The sequence below is a fragment of the Diplotaxodon limnothrissa genome, linkage group LG22, assembly GCF_057381915.1.
Source record: "Diplotaxodon limnothrissa isolate DT_005_m linkage group LG22, D_limnothrissa_male_GT1.1, whole genome shotgun sequence".
Lineage (NCBI taxonomy): Eukaryota > Metazoa > Chordata > Actinopteri > Cichliformes > Cichlidae > Diplotaxodon > Diplotaxodon limnothrissa.
Genome location: NC_140616.1, coordinates 26,416,015 through 26,438,778, shown reverse-complemented (window position 1 = coordinate 26,438,778; position 22,764 = coordinate 26,416,015). Strand labels below are relative to the sequence as shown.

Here is a 22,764-nt window from a genome sequence, read left to right as displayed (position 1 = left end):
GGTTCCCTGTAGTCCAGCTGGAACATATGTTGTCTTAAACCATCAAGAAAAGCAAGGAGAAGCATAGTGTTATAGGGTCCTAGTACGGCATGGCGGTGGAGTACCCCTCGTTGGCTGATGGCTGCGCACATAGTGACATTCCCCCCACGCTGACCAGGGACATTTACAATAGCCCGATGGCCAATTATGTTCCTCCCCCTTTTCCTTCTTTTGGTCAGGTTAAAACCTGCCTCATCCACAAAGATTATTTCATGGGGAACAGGCCGTCCTTCAATCTCAAAGATTCTCTGCAAAACACATAACACAGTAGAGTCAATCGGTACCCTGAACCACAGTTCAAGAGTGCTGAAATGGCAGCATAAACTGCCATGCTGTGATGGTACACAATACTTTATACAGTATGAAAACTCATACCTGAACATATTCCACACGTTGGTTTTTCACTCTGTCAGAGTTTCGTTCAAAAGGGACTCGGTATGCCTGTTTCATCCGGAATTGATTCTTTCGGAGGATGCGGTCAATTGTGGAGAGGCTGATGGCATTTATGCCTCGAAAAAGATGATCATCCTCAATCACTCTCCTTTGAATCTCTTGCAGGCGGATTACATTATTTGCAATTACCATGTTTACAAGTTCCCTCTCTTGCTCCTCCGACAAAAGCCTTAACCTGCCTCCACCAGGTGGTCGTCTCTGTGTCCTACAAAAATAGAAGCACTCATTACTGTAACTGTCACACATTCATTTTACAGGCAAATAATGGAAACATACTGAAACTCAAGACACATAAGTTCAGTAACTTAAATGTTACTGTACAAAGCAGTCTTACTGCAAGTACACCTACCTGTTTTCCTCCCTGAAGGTTCTGATGATGGAGGCAACAGTGAAGCGACTCAAATTTGGTTGTACTCGTTGCCCAGCCTCCCTCATAGTCATCCCATGGACAAGGACATGGTCAACTAAAGTGGCTCGAATTTCATCCGAGACTGACTGTCTTCTTGCCCTTGCTCTTCCCCTTCCTTGTCGCCGTCGTTCTCTACCTCCACCTCCTTCACCACGTCCTCCTCCTCCTCCACCTCTCCCTCCTCCTCCACCACCTTTCTGTTGTCCTAGACCACCTCCTCCTCCTCTTCCACCACGTCCTCCTCTTTCACCATGTCCTCTTCCTCCACCATGTCCTCCTCCTTCACCATGTCCTCCTCCTCCTCCACCTCCTCCTCCTCTTCCACCACGTCCTCCTCTTTCACCATGTCCTCTTCCTCCACCACGTCCTCCTCCTTCACCACGTCCTCTTTCTCCACCACGTCCTCTTCCTTTGCATCTCTTTGGATCCACTGTTTCAAACCTGAATGAGCTGGCTTTGGCCCTTTTATCTATCCATCGCAGGTTCTGATTGGTGTGTGCTAAATTTTGACTCCTAGTGTTTCCACCTGGTTAATTGTGTGCTAATTGAGCTCAAGCTATGCTGACTTAAGTTAACATTATTGCATGCTAGTGCTTTCTAAATGACTACAAGCACTGTAAAATGTAGGGATTTGTGTGTAGAGTTTTGCAGTAACAGTTCACCAAATTTGAGTCATGTGTCAAAGCAGGGAATAGTGTTTATAGTTCAGGGAAATGGGTGAGCTTTTTGAACAATAGCGTTACGGTTTTGAAATTTTAGTTTAGAGGCCTGGTTATAGTGTTTAAGCAATCGAGAAAAACTGTAACAACTAATATAGAGACTAGTGTTCTGCTCTTGGTAGATTGCAGTTATTATTACTGAAGTGAATTGGCTCTGTCTTTGTAAATAAATTACAGCACATTATAAGTACATCATGCTGTGACTGAACACATCACAGTAATTTGTCTCACTTAGTTATTCTGTCTGTTAGCCTATAAAATTTAATCCATCTTATTTTCTTATATTCACCTGCTGTGTTCTGCTCTGCTTGGAATTTCTATGACTGCAGTAAAATTGCATCACCCATCTCAGCTCCTCCCTCTTCACAAAGGATGCTCCAGTGTGGCCTTTGCTAAAGGAAACAATAAAGGAACTCCTTTCCTTAGTGTTTGGAAACTGGAACTGCTCTGATTATGGCTCCCACACAGATACACAGACAGGGTCATGTCTCTCAGTGAGGAAACTTCATCAGAAACATGGACTACTCAAACGCACTTTCACACAATGAACAGTAGCAGCCAGACTGGAGTCCACAGCTATATAAGAGCAGAAAGCTCTAAAGGTGAGCAGAAGCAAAGAAATGTAAGTAAGCACTGAGACAAGAGCAGACTCCTTTCACTGGCTGCTGGCAGGGACGAGACACCTCATCAGCTCAGGTTAGAGCTGCAAAGCTGCAGATCTCCTCTCAGACTGAAATGAAGATCCTCATTCTGAAGGTCACCACCAGGTTTCTCATTGCTGATGTTCTACAGATACTATGATCAGACCGAAGGCAGGGTATCTGATATGGGTCCGTGTTTCTACAGTCATTGGTCCGTACCTGTGTTTCTCTGAGCTAAACTCAAATCACCAGCAGATTCTGGTCCAAGTCCCTGAGGAGCTCTGGAGACCCAGGATGAACCTGATATTTGGTGATGGTGGCAGTCATCCCCAAAAAACAGTAACTCCAGTGCAGTAAAAGTCGAGGTCAGGGGTACTTTTACAGCAGTAACTGAGTGAGTATTAACAGAAAAGCACTGGACAAGTTTTAATGATGTTGTTTTACTTCCTTTTGTTGGTCTTCAAATTTCCAATTTAAAAAAAAAACAGACACGAGAAAGCGTTTCTGGTTTACTCGTGTTTGCAGTTTTTAACGGACAGTAAAACCATTTGTCATGTACACACTCATTCTGCTGCTCTTCTCTGAGGTCACTACATTACATCAATCAAAGTAGTCAGACTGAGCCATGAAAACAACAAAACATGGCAGCAGTTTGATATAAAAGTTTTAAATTCACCCCACTGCTACAATAATGAACAGCACTGGCTACTGTTAATGTAATAACTGAAGAACTTTGTACTCAGTAGCTTCATTAGGAGGAAAACTGGAAAATGAAATTAAAAAATATAATTTTGTTTTATGAACTAAATTTTTATTTTTCATTTAAATTGTGCACCTTTAAATTTCTGTAGTTTTTAATTTTCTTATGAGAACATTTTATCAAACCAAATTATTTATTTCTGAATGTTTAAATGTTTTGGGAAGAGTAAAATGCTGGAAAAAAACAGAAATGTGTCCTGTGGTCTCAAACATGTTTTGAGCTCATTAGCTAAAAACTCTTAATGAAAGTAGTTGACTCATTCACCCCAGGATTATTTTTAGCACATTACCAGGAACCCAGGATTCAGTGGAACTCAGAATAAACAATCCTGGGTTAAAGAACTGGATCCTTTCAGGGCCCTCTGTTTTTGAAGCCCTGCAGGAGCTTTTTTTTTTTTTATTGCAAACACCAAAAAACATACATATTCAGGAAGATTTTATTTGGTCTTGTGAAAATATTTTCTGTCTCCGATCAGTTAGTAAAACCAGTACAAACTGGTCTGGACTGGTCTCTACAGCTGCAGCAGCTGTGGCTGCAAAGTGTCCTGCTCCGTGATTGGGTCGTCACTGGCGTCTGCGTGGACCTTCATGTGCACGTCCCGGGAGCGCTTTTCCTGGTAGCTCTTGCCGCAGAGCCGGCAGCTGTATGGCTTCTCCCCACTGTGCGTCAGCAGGTGCTTTTTCAGGTCATTCTTGGTGACGAAGGCCTTCCAGCACAGGTGGCAGCTAAACGCACATTCCTTCCTGTGGAAGCGGAGGTGTGTCTCCAGGTAACCTTTGGTGCTGAAGCTCTTAGTGCACAGGCTGCAGCTGAATGGCTTCTCACCTGTGTGTGTCAGCTTGTGGGCATTCAGCCCTCCCACCTGCCTGAAGGCTTTCCCGCAGATGCAGCACTGGAAGGGTTTCTCGCCTGTGTGGATCCTCCTGTGAACCTCGAGGACGTGGATGGAGGCGAGGCTCTTCCCACATGTCTCGCAAGAGATGCGGTTGGATGGTTTGTCTCTGGTGTGGTTCCTGATGTGCAAGGTGAGAGCGCCGTTATCGATGAACGTCTTGCCACAGAACTCGCAGATATATGGTCGCTCCCCACTGTGGATTCTCTTGTGGCGCCGCAGAGCACCAGACCGCGGAAAGGACTTCCCGCAGACACTGCAGTGGTACGGTTTGATGCCGGTGTGACTCCTCATGTGAGTCTCAATGTTCTGGTAGGTTTTCCCGCATACGTGACAGATTTTGCCGGTGTCTCTGTGACTCTGCAGATGCTCTGTGAGCGTTTTTGATGGCGGCATACTTTCACCGCAGACCCCACAGACAGACTCTGCCGAGTGATTTTTGGCATGTTTTCTCAAACTTACTTTACTGTGAAAAGACTCACCGCAAACTTTACAGCGTGGCGGCATTCTGGCATTCTCTATGTCAGATGTCCTGGTGTGAGAGTGCGCCGGTGACTCGCCATCTTGACCCTCTAATGAGTGACTCTTTCTGTGAGTTTTCAAAGCGCTGCTCTCTATGAAGGTCTTGCCACAGCAGTTGCAAACATGCGGGCGCTCACCACTGTGGATCTTATTGTGGCGCCTAAGCGCACCTGGCCGGGGGAAGTGTTTGCCACAGACCAAGCAGTGGTACGGTTTGAGGCCTGTGTGGCTCCTCATGTGCGTCTCCATGTTCTGGAAAGTCTTTCCGCAGACACCACAGGTCCCACCAGTCTCTCTGTGTGACTGCAAATGTGTTAGAAGAACATCTGGCGAGTCGAGCTGCTGTCCGCAGATGCCACACATGCTCTTTGACTCCCTGCAGTGCATTTGGGCATGTTTCCTAAGGAAGCCTTGACTGTGGAACGAATCACCACAGACTCTGCAGTAGAGCACTGCCGACTTCAGATCTGGCATTGGTCCCTCGCGCTTTGGCTTCAGTGAGTCCGGCTGACTGTCCTCACTCCCGCTGTCTTTCTCATTTTGGTCTCCACCGTGCTCGTGGATCTTCAGGTGCTCTTGGAGAAGTTCACTCTGAGCAAAGCTGAGTCCACAGATGGGGCAAGGGTCAGTGCTTCTTCTGCTGTGAATCTTTTTGTGGCGCCTCAATGCTCCGGATCGGGGAAAGCTCTTCTGGCAGAGGACGCAGCTGAAAGGTTTAACTCCAGTGTGGCTCCTCATGTGTGTCTCCATGTTCTGAAACATTTTCCCGCAGACCCTGCAGGTCCCGCCTCCACCACTCATGGTTTCCATGTGAGATCTCAGATGGTCTGACAAACTGTCTGATGACTCAAAGCGCTGCTTGCAGACCCCGCAGAGATGCTCGGGGGAGTCTGAGTGCAATTTCACATGTTTCAACAGATTCCCTCGATGGCGGAAAATCTTTCCACAGAGGACACAAGGCTGATTTGTCGGGCGCGCCAACAATGCTGTCCGCTGTCTCTGCCCACTGGACTTCCTGTCTGTGGTTCTCCTATCTGTCCCTTTAATGCAGAGTGAGTTTTGGCTGCCTCTCCAGTGGTCATCACTTTTAGCTGCACAGGTGATGTCTGAGGAGGCAGGGCTGGGCAGAGGTGAAGGCATGTGGATGGAGTTTGCCTGTGGGCAGAGACTTTCATTAGCAGCAACCTTACAAAGAGCAGATGTGTCTGAAAGAAAAAAAAAGAAAAAACCGTCAACAGTTCATAAAAGCAATTGCGGCATGAAAGACACAGAAAGTAACAGTGAAACAACATGAAATACAGATGTTCAGTGTTTCCACTAGCACCTGAATGCAGCACACATCTGTAGCTCCATTCATAATTTATTTATATAGCACTTTAAAAACAACACATAGCCGATCAAAGTGCTGCACAGCAGAAATATTTTTAGATTTTTATTTTTAGATGCATTTTTTGGAGCCATCCATGACTTCAAATCGCTAAGACAAACAAGCAGGAGTCCAATTGAGGAGATATCAGAGTGATTGAAAGGTAGATAAAGCTGGCAAACGTCAGCATATAGATGAAATTAAATATCGTGTTTTCTGAAAAATCATACCCAGTGGCAGGAGAAACAATGAAAACAGTACTGCCCTGCGGTACCCCCCATTGTAAAGGGGCCACAGATGATGAAGCAGAACCCAACTTAAAACAAAAGTTCCTGTTAGAAAGATATGATTTTATCCACAAAAGTGCCAAGCCGGAAATTCCCACACAGTGTTGTAGTCCAGAGAATAAGGTTGGGCGATATGTAAAAATTTTCCAACCGACAATCGTCAGTCCAATAACCGACGATAGACGATATATTCATGGATGCACAGACTTTTCGATGGGCAGAGTGATGTAACAATGCACGGACTGATTTGCCCGTTTACAACACAGAAGAAGTCCAAACATGGACGAACTAATTGCCAACTTGCACACTGCAGGAGAAGGCGCAGATAGAAATGGACTGTTACCTCACCGAGGAGGTCGTAGACAGAGAAGACGATCCACTGGTTTGGTGGAAAATTCATGAAAAACATTTCCTATTGATGTCACACATGGCACGGAAATATCTGTGTATACCAGCCACAAGCACACCTTCAGAACGCATCATAATATTGTTAACCACCTGCGCACACTACTAAAACCGGATAAAGTAAAAATGCTTGTTTTCCTGTCAAAGAATTTATAAGTTTTGTTTGGAGGGAATATTTTACCTTCTTTTCTTCTTTGTTTCAGCATTAATATAGCTACTTTTTTGGATTATTCATTCATTTATTTATTTATTTGAGATGCGCCGAATCGCACAAAAGACTAAACTTTACATTGGGGATTTTTTTTTATGTTCGCTGGAAGAGACATTTTGATTTTTAACTTATCTGTTGTTTGGTCGAGTGTGTAAGACAGATAAACACTGGAACGGCCTGTAAACACAGTTATAATGGAAAAAAAGAGGCCAGTTTCTCTTTGTTTCCTTCCCGACCATTGTGTTTTTTTAATTAAATAAAATGCTTTTCTTTCCTGAACATAGGCTACTGCGGTTCTTTCTTTCTGTTATGAGTTTGAATAAATGAATCGCTGCTGCATTTGGGTGCACTCTGAGGAGGGTGCATTTGTTCGCAGTTAAAGGAGGGTGCTGTTAAAACAACGCTATTATTTATTTCTGTTGACTGCCTGTTAGCTTTAACAGACACTATTAGCAAACTTACTCATGGACAAATAAATAAATAAATGGCCCTTGTAAAAACTTTCGACAATAGGCTGCCCTGTTGTCAGTAGTCTATATATTTGTCCAATCGCCCAACCTTACCAGAGATCAGCACAATCATGATCCATCGTGTCAAATGCAGCAGTCAGATTCAACTAAACAAGCAATGCATATTCACCACAGTCGATCGCCAACAAAATGTCATCACAGAAAGCAGATATTAAGTTTTTTTGTCTCATATTAAACACATCTGTTTAAACTGCAGCACGTGTTAACAGGCCAATCACAGCTCTCACTGGCTCTCTCTAATTTTCATGTTGCTGTTGCTGAACAAAGCGAAATTCATACTAGTACTACAGTGTGCCAGGACCACAGAAGTTAAAGACAGTAACGAAAAAGGTGGATGAGGTGAAGTGAAAGCCTTAAATTTATGAGAAAAGAAAAATTATTATTATTATTATTTAGCAGATAGACTTATGGTATCAGTTTGAAAGTTCTAGGTGACCTTGTTCTCAGGTTATCACATTTACAAACTTGGGTGTTCATGCTGCCCGCCACCTGAATGATTTTCACATCATGTTATGCACATGTGCTAAAGACTTGTCCACCATATAGGACACATAGCAACCAACAGTTGCTGTGCAATTGACAGTGTTTACACGCAAATCCATCACTTCCATTCAAACTATGAAGCAGCAATGTTTTAGCAAACAAAGAAATCACAGGGAAGTAACCAGCAACCTTTCACATCCTGTGGTTGCTAGACGGTCTCAGACCAGTCTGTAGATCTGTGAGATTGAGACGTTTTTATCCTGATCCTAACCACGTGTCAGGTTAACCTGACGTGGTTATTGACTACCTGTCTATAAGACCTCAGAAGAAGCCTATGTAAAACAACGTGGTTTTTGTACATTTGCGCCATGGCATTTCTAAGACTTGGTTATTAGCCAATGAGAAAATAGTTTCAGTCAGACTTGCCTCTCCATTTCACATATGGTTTCTTGAGTACAGAGACCTGATCTGAAGGCTTGAGAGCAGGTTGTGCCAAACCAGCAGCCGCCATCATGGTACCTACTGTCTCTGCTCTGCAGTGTGCCTGTATAAAGCTATGATGTTCCTCTGAGTATGTGCAGTAGGAGAATAGCCAGCAGGGAAAAAAAGCTTTCAAACTTTCTGTTTTGTTTTGTTTTAATAAAGTTGGTGTTTTAAAGTAGCTGCCCAGTGGCATTACAAGGATTGGTTCCTGAGCAGTCAGACTTTGAGGTTTTCTACGAGATAATGACTCTTTCAAACAGTGTCTTTGTTTGTCTCTCTGCCATGTGTGAGGCTGATAAGCCGCCCTTTTCCTTTTACTCTCCGGTGCTGTTCCTGAACTACAGTAATGCTCTTGTGATGTCACCTCTTCCCGATCAATATCGATTTCTGATTGAACAGCTCCGGTCCTGTTTGCCCGGAGAGCCACGGCAGCAGACACGGAGCTCACCTGTCCGGTTCAGCAGGACCACCGGGCTCAGCAGCGCCTCCAGCCGCCGCAGCTGTCGTCGGGACTCCTCCACCTCCCGCTCCAGCAGCCCGACGATCTGCTGCGCTGCCGCTTCGAGCCGCTCGGCGAGCAGCGGCCGCAGCAGACGGCCGGGTCCTCTGGAGGACCCAGAACCGCCGCTCTGCGTCTCCAACGCGCCCAGAACCTCCTCCGCAACCCGTGCCAGCAGCTCTGACACAGACTCCGCCAAAGCCCGGTGTCTGCAGCAGCTTGGCGGGGATTCTGTCAGAGACATCCCGGTTCAGAGATCTGCGGCCACAGGAAGGTAAACAGCCCGAAAACCCGCTATGCTCAGTATCGACGAGCCAGAGCACGACCCTGCTGGAGTGGAGGACGCATCGCTTCCCGAGAGAGACCGTAGCACAGGAACTATTTTTTGTGGAAAAAGTGTGCTAGTGTTTTTATATTAAGGCGGATAAATGTACCAGCTGAGCTGCTTTAAGTGTGAACCCTGTGTTTAACTGTCTAGACCTCTGCTGCCAATCAGAATTTGGGTAAAAGTACCAAAGCAAGAAACAAACGCACAGGAAATGAGAAGTTAGATCCGAAATATCAGCCTGTATTTGGTTTCTTATACTTGTTTTTCTACTATATCTGTTGTATTTATTTTTCTGTTTTCTTTCCGATTTGTTTAAAAATAAAATTTTATATACACACACACACACACACACACACACACACACACACACACACACACACACACACACACACACACACACCAGTTTAGAGGTATAGAAAAATGAATTTTCAGCTGTGGTGACTTGTTTCCTCTTCTGGTTATAAAATCTGCAGCTCATCATCAAAGCCACTTCTTTATGTGAAGGTCCGTTTTGTGTGTTAAACGTGAACAGAAAGCATAATCAAGTCTTCCTTTCCTGTCACAATGATGGATTTAAAGCCAAACCAAAGAGGAAAACTTTATCCCTGCGGGGGGATAACTCGGGTTATGAGGTCAGAGTAATAGTAACAGTAATGTGATTACTCTGAGACACTCACAGTTATGTTCTCGCATTAATATGTTCCTCAGAACAGAAGATGAAGGTCGTCTGAGTGAAGGAAGCAACTGTACAGACAGGAAGTACTCTGAGCTAGTATTTTGGAAACTCCAATATTTAAACCACACTAAAGAACAGAGATCAGGATGTCACGTGCTATCATCATTGTGTGGTGGACCACTGGAGGGCTCCACTCACACCCAGTTCTCAGGAAGTGTTGTTGCTGTGTTTTGGAGGGAAAAGTATTGAGTTGTGTGGTGATGAGTTATAAACGAGGAGTGTTAATCAAGAGCTCTCGTGTCGTCTGTGTTTACCTCCACAATTGGAATAATTTCATCTTTAAATACTCTGAGGCCATCACCTTGGTTGAAACATTAACACACCACACATCAGCTCACTCTCAGTCTCAGACACACACACATACACACAGAGCTTGATGTGAAACAGCATCTGTGTTTAAACAGATGCACACAGACTCAGTGTGACACTTAGTTTCAGCTTTGAGCTGCATGTTTTTCAGTCTCTCTCCTTTTTATCAGACTGAAGAGTCAAGCGTCACCTGCTCACAGAGAGAAGCTGCACATGCTCTCTCTCAGTGGCCTGTAAACAGTTTGCTGACCGAGGCCAGGCCTCCTCTTTGCGAACCTCAACCAGAACCAATCCACAGAAGAAAGGTCAGCACTGTACACTGACTCTTCACACACATTTATTTGACAATAAAAGTCTTGAAACTTATTAAATCCTTCTGATTACTCATCACTCCAACATAAAAAAAAAAAAAAATTTTTTAATCAGCTAAAAAAAAAAACTTGAAGCCACAAAGACTGTGGATCAGTTTGAACAAACTCAGGCCACCTGTGGTGTTCTTCAAACATCATGTTTTTCCTTCTTCAAATGACTTCAGAGCGACAGCACTGGGTTCCCTTCAGACTCTCCTGACCTGCTGGAGGCATGAACGTGCTGCAAAGATTTTACTGATGCAACAGAGTCAATGTCAAATGTCAAATCAATGTTACCACATCAGTGCTCTGCTCAGCTCCACAGGTAACTGAAAGGAAACGGCACTGTTTACATACTCCCTGTTCTCTTTTTTAAATCACAACCTTTAAAAATAGAAACCATCAATATCATACGCATAAATGGATCTTTTCAGCTTTCAGTTTCACATATCCCTAAATTTCATTTACAGGACTTTTTGGAAATAAGGTTGTATAAAAATATACAAAATTTAAAATGCTCAGTTCTCTCCAAAGTTAAAGCAGATTGTCGCGAGTTTAGGGCAATGGTTAAATATTGAAGGTTAAACCAAAAATCATAACTAGAATTGATCCCACTCCGGGCTGTGGGGCTGGAGCCTATCCCAGCTGCCACAGGGTGAGAAGAAGGGCACACCTGAACAGGTAACCAGGCTGACGCAAGGCTAACGCAGAGAGACAGACAACCTTCACACTCATGTCAGCGGACTCTCCACCAGCTGCTGAAGCAAAAACCAATTGTGGCACCTTGAGGGAAAATACATGTCACTTAAAGGAGGAGGAGTGCTCAGAGCTGAGAAGATTCAAATGGAAGATATCTGACATTTTATTTGAATCAACTAATCTTTAAACTGACTGTTACAGATTTCATGGAGGAAAAAAAGCGGGGGGAAAAGAAGGTGAAAACACAAATTGGGAAAAATATAGCTACAACATTTGTGTATATGGAATTCCTGAAGACACTGTAAGAGACAAACTATGGGAGTTTTTTTAGAAACGTTTATTAAATTGGAGTTGTCCCTAAGTGATACGGAGCTGTGAATGCAAAGAAGTCACAGAGAGAGACCCAAACCACAGAATCCAGAGAAATTCAGTTTCTCTGTCGATTTGACTTTCCCTGGGTAAGGCTTGACACTTTAGTTTAACAACACTAAATATAATTTAGTGTAACCATTTCAGTTTAATTTTACACTGGAAGTTACAAATGTCTGCCTTAGAGAACTTGGAGAATAAGCCACTGTTCTGGAAGCTTGTTTTCCTGTTTATTTTGACTACTAACTACTTTGTAATACTTTGATTATTCATAACCTTACCGAGGAGAGGCCCCTCGTAATGCAAGAGCTTTCCTCTCCAAAAGGTTTTTGGGAAATTCTGATTTTGAGTAGAAACCACCATTCTCTCATTTGTTCTGTTTCAGTTAAAGTTCCAAGTTTTGTCAGATGTGTGTTGTGTTTTTTGTCACCCAAGGTTTACAATGTAAATGCTGTTTCTTATACAAGGCATGTCCTTTCAGCAGTATAGTTTACTAACACTTAATGTCAATGAGTTACAAAACCCAGTTAAAAGATGTAAACTTATTGCTGGAATGAAAGAGGAAAACCATCATATAATTCTTTGGCAGGAGACCCGCTTTACCAAAAAAGGGCACAAAAACCTAAACACCCCAGATTGAAATACATATTTTATTTATCAAACACAAAGGGACCCAATAGGGGAGTTGCAATTCTAATTTTAAAACAAATTCCTTCCAGCTGAGGAAGGACTATATATTTTGGTAAAAGGAATTCTAGACTCTAAAGTAGTGATGCTACTTAACATCTACAGACCTCCTGGACAACACAAATCATTATTAAGGACCATGTTTGATTTAGTTGCTACAGAGACATCAGGTGTTCTGATATGTGGTGGAGACTGAAATGTACAATTACACCCTACCTTGGACTCCTCAAACTTATCAAAAAATCAAAATCCTGAATCTCTTAGTACTAAAACAATTTGAATTCAAAGAACAGATCATACGTTGTTTGAAATTGCTGTACAGTCGTCCAACTGCCCAGATAAAAAATAATGGAAATCTGTCTAGGATTATTACGCTTGAGAGAGGATGTCTTCAGGGGAGTCCCCTAAACTTTACTTTGTCTGTACTCTTTATAGAGCCCTGGTTCAATAGATTAGAGAAGACAAGGAAATCGAGGAGTGGAGTATAAAATATGCTTATATGCAGATGATGTACTTTTGACCTTGTCCAATCCGGACTCTAGCCTCCCTAAATTGATGACTCGTCTTAAACAATTTAGCCAATACTCAGGTTGCAAATTAAATATACAAAAAACCCAAACTCTAACTTGCATCTATGTACCAAAAGAAAACATACGTAAAATGCATAATTTCAAATGGAATACTAACAAACTGACGTATCTTGGAGTCACCATAACAAAGGATTTGACAGAAATTTATAACTTAAATTATAACGCTATCACACAAAATATAAAAGTGGACTCAGGAAGATGGGCACCTTTGACAGTTTGTCTGTATGGCAGAATAGAAATTGTGACCATTTTTTTCTTCACAATTTTACCCTGTGTGTTGTTTCTTTTTCAGTCCCTGCCAATTGAAATTCCCCCGAAACAACTTAATGAGTGGAAAAGAATGATCTCACAACTTATTTGGCGAGATAAAAACCAGGGTACAACTTGAGACTCTACAGTTACCAAAAGACCAAGGTAGATTGTCTTTACCTAACCTGGAGGACAATTACGATTACAGCTTCAGTACTTGGTTAGACTTTGTGATACTAGATACGAAGCAAAATGAAAAGATTTTGAACTTACCCAATTAGACAGGTTTTACAGTCTTTATTGGGTGATATAAGCCTACAGGAAAAACACGTGTACACTAAAGTAGCTTTAAACATAGGGATTAAAGAAGGTAAAAACTAATAATTTAGAAAGGAAAGTGTGAATACTAAGATGGGCAGGATATGATACAGACTTTACACTACCACAAAGGACTTGGAAGGGTATTACAGCATACTGTAAAATCTCAGCCAAAACAGATATGGGCAGATTCTTACCACTCAGTGAAACTTACAGGTTAAATAAAACTGCTTTTTATAGACAATTGAGACACCACTTTAATAAAAATAATAAAGTTGTAAGGGAGTGGGTGCCTCATTGACATATTTGTGAACACCTAGAAAGGTAAAGTACATAAAAGGCTGATCTCTAAACTATTCATATTTACAATCATTCAGGAAGCACTACACCCAATATGTTAAGACCAAATGGGAGAAAGAAGACAAACAATAGCACGTCAAGGTCCCCTCTTTGGAGGGAATATTCCTGGAAGAATAACATTAGATTTTTCATTAACCCTAAAAATAAACCACTTCAGAATAGCAAACCTGAATCTAGTAACTGCTGGAGACAATGTGGCAACACCATGGCTGATCACTATCACATATTCTGGACCTGTCCTGCTATTAAATCTTATTGGAGAGAGAAAACAACGATTAAAAAGGTAAAAGATATTTTTGAAATGGAAAACATTTACCTTTTCTCTAAGACTCTGTAAAGAAAAATTTCAAAGATATGGTCATACAAAATGATTTTCCCATCTCAATCTCTTTTCATTTAACTTTATTTCCGGGACCTTGTTTAGTGCTCAACTGGACTTTTCTCCATTTTGTGCTGAATGGGCACTTGTGTAGACACATACAACAATATGCAAAGTTTGTATGTATGTAGGTATTTGAAGGTGTGTGTATATGTATGTAGGTGTGGGTGTATGTGTACAGTATGTGTGTATATATGCGCATGTATAAAGGAGCAAGATGCACTGTGTATTTCTAAAGAAAAAAAATAAAGTTTGAAAAAAAAAAGCAGTGGAATTGAGCAAAGGTAGAGGCAAAGATTAAATGGTGGAAGTTGTAGAAAAATAAATGTTGTACAGAGTTCATGGAGGAGGTGAAACAAGCTTTCGGTGGCAGGTAGAGTTAACAGAGGACTGAGTAGTGAGAGGAAAGAGGACAAGGAGACTTAGTGGAGGAATGAGGAACTACAGGAGAGGTTAGCAAAGAAAAAGTGGGATGATTGAAAAAAGTAGACAGAAGTACACAGGCTCAGTGGACAGCAATGGTAGAAAAAGCTTATTGTGACCTGTATGTGAGACTGGACACCAAGGAAGGAGACTGGCTAGACATAGAGACCAAGCTGTTTCAAGGACTGAAATGTAATAACAAGTGAAGAGGGTGTGATGTGATGTAAGCAGTACATGGAGGAGATGATGAATGAAGAAAATGAGAAAGGATGACAGTTAGTGAATGTGATGTTTGCCTTGAGAGTGTTGATGAGGAAGTTTAAAGAAGGTCAAAAGGAGCTTCACTGTGTCTTTGTGGGTCAGAGGGATCAGATGATTAGCAGTTCAGAGAGGAACTGCGGTAAGTAAGGAGTGGCAGAGAAGTCTGTGATGGTGGTGCAGGACATGTATGAGGACAGAGACAGTGGTGAATTGAGTGGTAGGAGTGACAGGGTGGTTCAAGGTAGAGGTGGGATTACATCAGGTATGCTCTGAGCCCCTCTTGTTTACTGTGGTGAAGGACCGACTGAGAGATAAGGTCTGTGGACTGCGATGTTTACAGATGACGCCGTGATCTGTAGTGAGTAGGTGGAGGAGAGCATGGAGAGGTGGAGGTATGCTCTGGAGAAAAGAGGAGCCAGTAAGAGGAAAACAAAATGCATGTGTGTGAATGAGAGGGAGACAGATGGACACGACAGGAGTACAGTCAGTGAAGGTGGTACCACTACCATTATGAAAACATGACCAACTTTATAGAGATTCCATTTTGTCAGAAACTTCCTGTCAACTGTAGTGTTCTGTGCTATTATGAATAATGGGGAGGTGCTGTGGTACTACAACTGCGTGAATCCTGAGTAGAAGCTGTCCTCTGCTGTCCTCTGCGGCTCTGGCCTCGAGTCCTCCTGGCCAGCTAAATGCACTTTAAGGTGCCCATTAAGCGAGCGTTTGGCCTGGAAACTTTTCCCACAGACCCTACAGGCGTATGGTTTCTCCCCGGTATGGATCAGCATATGTCTCTTAAGGTCCACATCCTGCATGAAGCCCTTCCCGCATACCTGGCACAGGAAGCGGCGCTCCTTGTTGTGAAAGCGGACATGTGTGTCCAGGGTCTGTTTTTGGGTGAAGCCTTTCCCACACAGGCTGCAGGAGAACGCCCGCTCACCCGTGTGGATTTTCAGGTGTGTCTTCAGGTTGCCACTCTGGTTGAAAGCCTTCCCACAGAAGCTGCAGCTGTAGGGTTTCTCCCCAGTGTGGATCCTCAGGTGCATCTGCAGCGCCGATTGGCCCGGGAAGCACTTCCCGCAGATGCTGCAGGTGCCGCCAGCCTCGCGGTGAGAGCGCAGGTGGGCAGCAAGGCTGTCAGAGGACTCATAATGGTGTCCGCAGAGTCCACAGCGGCAGTCCGTGTCTTGCAGGTGAGTCGCCACGTGTTTCACTAACAGGGTCTTCCTATCAAAGGTGTCACTGCAAACTTTGCAGCGGAAGGACGGTATTGAAGTGCGGTTCGTCTTAATTCTGAGGCTGTCGTTCTTCTGATGAGTTGCCATGTGTTGCCGCAGACTGTTCCGTTTACTGAACTCCTCACCGCAGACACTGCAGGTGTGCACTGCTGAGCTCCTGTGCTCCTCCATGTGGCGCTCCAAAGAGCTCATGTGACAGAAGGCACGGCTGCACTCTTTACATTTGAAGGCTTTCTCTTCTGCGTGGACACGCAGGTGTGATGTCAGGTTGCCCTTCTGACTGAACTTCTTGCCGCAGAAGTTGCAGCTGTACGGTTTCTCTCCTGTGTGCAACCGCACATGCATTTCCTGGGCCAGGATGGAATGGAAGGTTTTCCCGCAGAAGGAGCATGTTTTGCTTTTGTCCTGGTGCATCTGCAGATGAGCCTTCAGGCCATCGGCAGAGTCCAGGCATTCCCCACAGTAACCGCAGCGAAAGTCTGGGTTGCTGGCACAGGTGTGCAGGACGTGTTTGAGTAGGAAGCCTTTCCCTTGCAGTGCCCGGTCACACACGTGGCAGCTGAAGCTCTGAGCCAGACTCGAGCGCCTCCGGTTGCTTGTGACACTGAGCGCCGGACGGCTACGCTTCTTCCTCCTCAGAGGTCTGAGAGTCCGCCTATGTTCAATCCAGTCACTGTCCGGGTCTCCATCGCTGCTCTCAGAGAGGGGTGGGTGGTAGGATGGCGAGGGCGAAGGAGGTGATGATGGACAGGAAACGTTGCTGCCATCGTGCTCCTCTGGATCGGAGGGATCCTGGTCTGTGGGGTCGTTTGGGTCATACAGCGTCACTGACTGCAGAGGATCTGAGGAGGAAAACAACAGTTGTCAGCATCAATCAGATCAGAACACCTGAGATGCACCTAGTGATGGCTGAGTTATTGCAGCTAGGGCTGGGCAATATGAGGAAAATCTGATATCGCGTTTTTCGGGGGGGGCTACATCACGATACACAATATATATCATGATATGTTAAATAACCTCCAAAAACAAATGCTATTTTCATATAGTGCCCAAAATTGCACTGGTATACTCATTCAAATCGACAATTAAATTTTTTTATTTTTTTTATTTTTTTTTACTTAAACACAAAAAAAATGTGAATAAATTGAAATATTTTATTTTAACCAGTCAAAGGTTTTTCACAAGTGACTATACATTACAGTATAGGTATGTCCCAATTCATAGGCCGCATAGGACCTGGCCTTCGCGGTCTATGTGGGCCAGGTCCTTTGAAAGCCAAGTAAGCCAGAAGTGCGAGGCTGTTGAATGGGACGGTCTAGCTTTCAGATTTGCGTCACCAGCTGTCGCAGTGGAGTTTAATAAACTCAGCCGTCTGCTCCTTGCTCGCTAATATATAACATGACATTGGAGTAAATTCTCGACCATCTCACATTTCTGTTTAACCATTTCCTGTTTGACGTTTATTCAGCTGTGTGAAAACTATAACTTTAATCTCAGCTAAACCGATTTACTCAGAAACAAATAAAACACTGAAAAAAGGACCCAACCCATCCTTAAAATCTGGGGAAATGAAGAACACAGTTGGCGGCCGCATTTGGAGCAGCCTTCAAATTATGACAGCCTTCGTCGCCTGGCCGTGAGGTAATTGGCCTTCAAATGCGGCCTCTGAAGGATGCGGCCTACGAATTGGGACATACCTTATGTCTCTTTCTGTGGTCAACAATAGACCTTTAACAAGCAAAAGATCATAGAAACAAAAAGTACATCAAGCAATAAATTCACGAGACAATAAAACAATTGAGATGAAAAAGGTGCTCTTTTGTGCTTATAACATATAAAAACTGTAAAATAAAAAATGTGATGACCTCAAATTACAGAAATAAAAGTCTAGAGAGCGACCAAGAACCTTTATAGGTAATTGCAGCTGGTTTATTTAACATTTTCTTTAGTGTGTGGGGAGACGCTGATATGTGGAGTTTAAAACATTCTTAATTTTGTAGTGGATGACGTTTCAGCTGGTAGAATAAATTTGTGGTACTGCTACCTTTTGCGGCAATATTTCACTCTAATATTTCCATGGCAATTTATACCCGATGATTGCGATGAAGTCATTTTTAACCATCATACGTGGAAAAACTTGCGATACATTGAGTATATTTGATATATCACCCACCCCTCATTACAGCATGGAGCATTTTGAGATATGTTTTGATCCATTTCCTCAGAGGCCGCTTTCGAAAATCAAAACATGTACTGAATGAGTGAGCTTGTTAGATGAAAGTTAGACTGACTCAATGCTCCACCCTGTGGTGGAAACCGGTATTACAGTAACTGACCCCAATGGTTCTTTCTTCATATTCTGTTTTAGTTACATTTACACGGTTTTCAACTCCTTTTAAAAACTGGAATTTTAATTCCTTTACTCTGATTTTATTTATGATAGGTCCTGACATCAGCTGGATGAATGCTTTCAGATGTAATGCAGATCGAAGCACCTTTATTTCCAGGTGTTACTCAGTCCAATCCAACAGGTATGATAATGCCGAAATGCCAAGTGTTTGGTCTACAGAGGGTCTTTGATTTTGAAAAAAATAAACGGGATTTTCTGTGCTCTTCCTGCCCTCCTCATCTACTTGGTGCAGATCAATGCAATTTACATTAACATATGGACCATTTTCACCCCAGAGCACCGAGAATCACCAGCTTTGGTCTGAGCATATGTGATCAGATTCCTTTATTTGGAAAAAATGAACACAGAATCAGGCTGTGTGGTTTGTGTTAACCTGATGCGGAAGCATCTTTAATTTCTGACTTAACCTGCTAAGATTTCTGGGCTGCTTGGAGCATCAAACATACATCATACCATAGCAGTGAACAGTTTAATGTATATTTAATGTATATTTTTAAGATTAATATTGTCATGGTGATGATTCTGAAATACTTTAATGCACATACCTGCACACTGCACAGTCACCTTAATCTCAGCTGTCCTCTGACTGGCTGTTTGCACAATGGAGGTATTTCCTGTGTGTAGAAGAACCTTGGAGTTAAACCAGAGGAGAAACAACACACAACAATACACTGGATAATAATATAACAATATGTACATGCAAATCCTAAAATCTGTCCCACCAGCAAAACAAACACATTTTAATTCCCATCTATAAGATGACTGACTCATGAGTGACCATAAAAATCCACATAGGAAAGCTTAAAATAATCTATAGAATGTTTTTCCATGAAAAGCAAAGACATGAAAACATGTTTTAACCTGATGGAGACCTCCTGTTCTTTAAGGTGGGCCCCTTTTAAAGAATTTCAAACTCCCCACGCAGCTCAAAGCTGCTCTGCTCACAACAAAGCTGTTGGACCTTTTTAAAAGTGACGCAGCAGCATTGAAAAAATCCAAGTATGCAAATATCGCTGAATCGTCATTGTCACGCTCACGATTTCCACATAGATTTGTGCGTGTGCACTGTTGGTAAATGAGGACCACAGCCTGTGAACACACCTCACCGTGCTATCAGCTCTGTTACACAAAGCGGAAGAAGCATGAACATGCTCCAGAAACAGCGCCGTCTCTTCAGAACCAAAAAAGCGTTTAAAGTGGACTGAAAAGTGGAGGGAACAGCTGATGACCCTCAAAGCCTTTTTTTTCAAACACATGTGCAGGTGGTTACATATGGTTAAAATAATTCAAATGCAGTAAGTATACACATTTTTCATATAAATACAGTCTATAACTTGATTATTGTCTGTAGCCCACATAATTACACACTTTAGTTACATAAAACATGTGAGTTTCTGTATAGCCTGTATAATAAATAAATATGTAGCCCAATAACTATAAAACCCAGAAAGCTACACAACATGGGGCGGTTCATTTACAAACACAAGTCTAACTTAAGTTTCACACAGTTTTTTGTTAGAAAACAATCACATTGTTACAGCTTAAATTACACAAAATGTCAGAAATCTGCACTGTTATGAACAAAAATTTAAACCTAATTTTTCATGATTTGTTGGATGAACCCTCTGAGGTCTGAAATACAACCGGCCATTTTTGACTCCTTTTGAGTTTACGTTTGTATTTCACCCTCAAATTGTTTCATTTTATTTTTTCCCCTTGCCTCGTTTGGTATCTTTCTTTTCAGCTCAACTGAATTTAACTGTTTTTTTCACTGACATACTGCATTAGTATTACTGATCTGAAATCACACAAAGAACTTAAAATCCTAGTAGTATGTCTTTACTGTAAAAAAAACCACAGACATGTTGAGTAAATTTTTATAACTTGAAATGCAAATATAAAATGCACATTTTGGAAACATAAACAACAATTTATCTAAAAATGCGGCCAATAGACCTGACGTTTTTTTTTTCATTTTGTACAACCATTTAAAAATATTACTAAAACTAAAATGAGAGAACAATCAGGTGTTGCAATAAGATGCCCCACAAATGTTGTGTGCCAGTAAAAACAGGAGAACAGCACAGGGATAAACCTGCAGGCCTGACAACAGGAGGTGTATCACTCCGCTGGTTTTCTACTTAGTGACAGTGTTTACGTTGCAAATGTGCCTTAATGACATTCATTAGTGCCCTCACTGACACACAAAACAAAACAACGACTACACAACAGAACAACTACACAACACAACACACTAAGTATACACTCCACACTAAACGTCACAAAACTCTCCCCTCTTCCTAAACAACCAAATCCCACGTGTTGACTTTTTTTTTTTTAATTGGTCAACATGGTACATTTTTCCACCGATAGGAAACATGTGGCTTTATTTCTTTCTTTACCGTTTTTGCGCTGTCCTTAGAAAACGCTTAAAACACACACACACACAAACGTGACGACAGTATTTAGAAAAAAGCATGGCTTATATATATATTATCATAACTCTGGATTTACTGGCCTGTAATTAAAATGTAAAAACTTTGAAGTTCGAACTTTCAATGTGGGCTGAAATAGAGACTCAGCGTGGCTGCAGCTTGTTGCTATGTCAGCTTACATCAGTCATGTGATTTGGAGGTGCAGCGTGTCCGTGGACCACGCAGGGTTAATAACACTCACCTTCCTTCCATTTCCACAGTGTAACATCCAACCATCTGTGTAAAAAGCGAAATTCCCAAGGTGTTGTTCAAAATGTGCTCTGGCACAATCATAACCATCACTTGCTACCAAAAAAAAGCCGGTCCTGCTATGGACTGAACCATTTGTTAATGGTGGAGGGGGGAACACTATGCAATATATTCTGTTTTAGCATTTATATTCACTGTTGACTGTAACTACGCTCAAACTGTTAATGCTATCTTATATTAATAAACAACACTGTCATATGCAAAACTGGGGTGGCAAGGGATCATTTTAGGGTGGCACTTGCCACCCCATGCCACCCTTCTAGATCCGCCCCTGGTGTTACACGTGCTGGAAAGCAGTGTGAGTAAAAGCATCGGCCCCAACAGACTGAAATAGTGCCAACCGCCAGTAAACCGTATGCAGAAGAAGAAGAAGAAGAAGAAGAAGAAGAAGAAGAAGAAGAAGACTGAAACAGTATTTCTGCGGTGGCGCTTACACTGAACCTTTATGACCGATGAGACTGCAAAAGCTTATTAATTCGAAGATCAAATATTTCAGATTTCTGCTGACTGGAAAAAGAGAACGATCAGCTATGTCTCCGTGGAGCCAGTAACTCATTAATCGGTGACAATAACCAGCTGGTTAGCCCATACCGAGGGTCCTGTTTGTGTTCTGCGTGGGTCCTGCTTGCGTTTAGCGCGACACTGACCTGCCGCTTGCAGCCGGACTTCGGGCTTGAGCACGGCATCGAGCAGCCTCCTCTGACGGCAGATCTCCCGCTCCGAGCGCTCTACTCTGTCCTGGTACTCCGCCACGGTCTCCTCCAACAGAGCGACGATCTCCTCCGCGGCCACCGTCAGCCGCTCGGTCAGCAGCGCTCTCATCGTCGGGAGCTCGGCTGCTTCTTCTCCCTTCTCCAGCCGCAGCAACAAGTCTTCGGCGGCGGCGCTGATCCGCTCGTGGACCGACACTCGCAGCAGCTGCACGGTGCACATTCTGCGGCTTCTCCCTGCCGGGAGCCTCCGGGACAAAGAGAGCCAGCGGGAATGTAAACACGCTGCGAGTTCCGAGTCGAGGAGCGCGGTGCGGAGAGAGCGAACAGCGCCCCTGCTGAAGCGGAGGCTGTCGGAGTCAGAGGAGAGTTCCGGAGTCTCCTTGCTACTTTCTGGTTGTGCGGGACATTTTTAGCCAGAAGTTAACGGCATGTGAGTCAGCAGCTGAAGCTGGAACAGATCAGAAAGCCCTGAGAAAAAGGTTTCACATTCAGTGATAGCATGGTTTACTCCAAATCTCAGCAGGGTCATTCTGGTGATCCACTGACAGGTGCCCCTTCACCTGTCAGTGGATCACCAGCTTCCTGACTGACAGGCAGCAGCTGCTGAGGCTGAGGAGCATCACAATGCCACACACAGACCATCAGCACCACCCTGCCCCAGGGGTGTGTTCTCTCCCCACTGCACTTCTTCCTCTACTCTGATGACTGCACCTCAGGAGAACCATCTGTGAAACTCCTGATACAGAACAATGACAAGTACACATGCAGACAGGAGGTGATGCAGTCAGAACCTGGAGCTGAAGCCTGTGAAGATGACAGTAGACCTTTTGGAGAGAGTCTATAAACTACAAACTATTTTTAGTTTTCTTTGCTCTTTTTTTTCCATTTTCTGTGTCCTCCTG

General features: G+C 43.1%; 2 protein-coding genes across 2 annotated transcripts; both read right to left on the bottom strand.

Moving 5' to 3' along the window:
* Positions 1–3,474: 3,474 nt before the first annotated feature.
* On the bottom strand, positions 3,475–8,943 carry LOC146610058 (uncharacterized). Its single transcript, XM_085346203.1, has 2 exons — positions 8,649–8,943; positions 3,475–5,640 (listed from the first exon to the last, which is right to left on the bottom strand). The coding sequence occupies exons 1-2, from the start codon at positions 8,941–8,943 to the stop codon at positions 3,533–3,535; spliced, it is 2,403 nt and encodes an 800-aa protein (XP_085202329.1). The 3' UTR covers positions 3,475–3,532.
* A 6,132-nt stretch (positions 8,944–15,075) lies between these two features.
* Positions 15,076–22,082, bottom strand: LOC146610057 (uncharacterized). The gene is made up of 3 exons (XM_085346205.1): positions 21,797–22,082; positions 18,951–19,019; positions 15,076–16,837 (listed from the first exon to the last, which is right to left on the bottom strand). Exons 1-3 carry the CDS (start codon positions 22,080–22,082, stop codon positions 15,369–15,371), a joined length of 1,824 nt encoding a protein of 607 aa, XP_085202331.1. The 3' UTR covers positions 15,076–15,368.
* Between the last annotated feature and the right edge of the window lie 682 nt (positions 22,083–22,764).

What these genes read in the sequence shown, in the direction of transcription:
- LOC146610058 (XM_085346203.1), bottom strand. Translation starts at nt 8,943, where the DNA reads ATGTCTCTGACAGAATCCCCGCCAAGCTGCTGCAGACACCGGGCTTTG. An exon ending in GGTCCTGCTGAACCGGACAG is followed by an intron (nt 5,641 to 8,648) that starts GTGAGCTCCGTG and finishes TTTTTCTTTCAG; the next exon opens with ACACATCTGCTCTTTGTAAG.
- LOC146610057 (XM_085346205.1), bottom strand. Translation starts at nt 22,082, where the DNA reads ATGTGCACCGTGCAGCTGCTGCGAGTGTCGGTCCACGAGCGGATCAGC. An exon ending in AGTCCGGCTGCAAGCGGCAG is followed by an intron (nt 19,020 to 21,796) that starts GTCAGTGTCGCG and finishes TTCTACACACAG; the next exon opens with GAAATACCTCCATTGTGCAA. An exon ending in GGTGACTGTGCAGTGTGCAG is followed by an intron (nt 16,838 to 18,950) that starts GTATGTGCATTA and finishes TTTCCTCCTCAG; the next exon opens with ATCCTCTGCAGTCAGTGACG.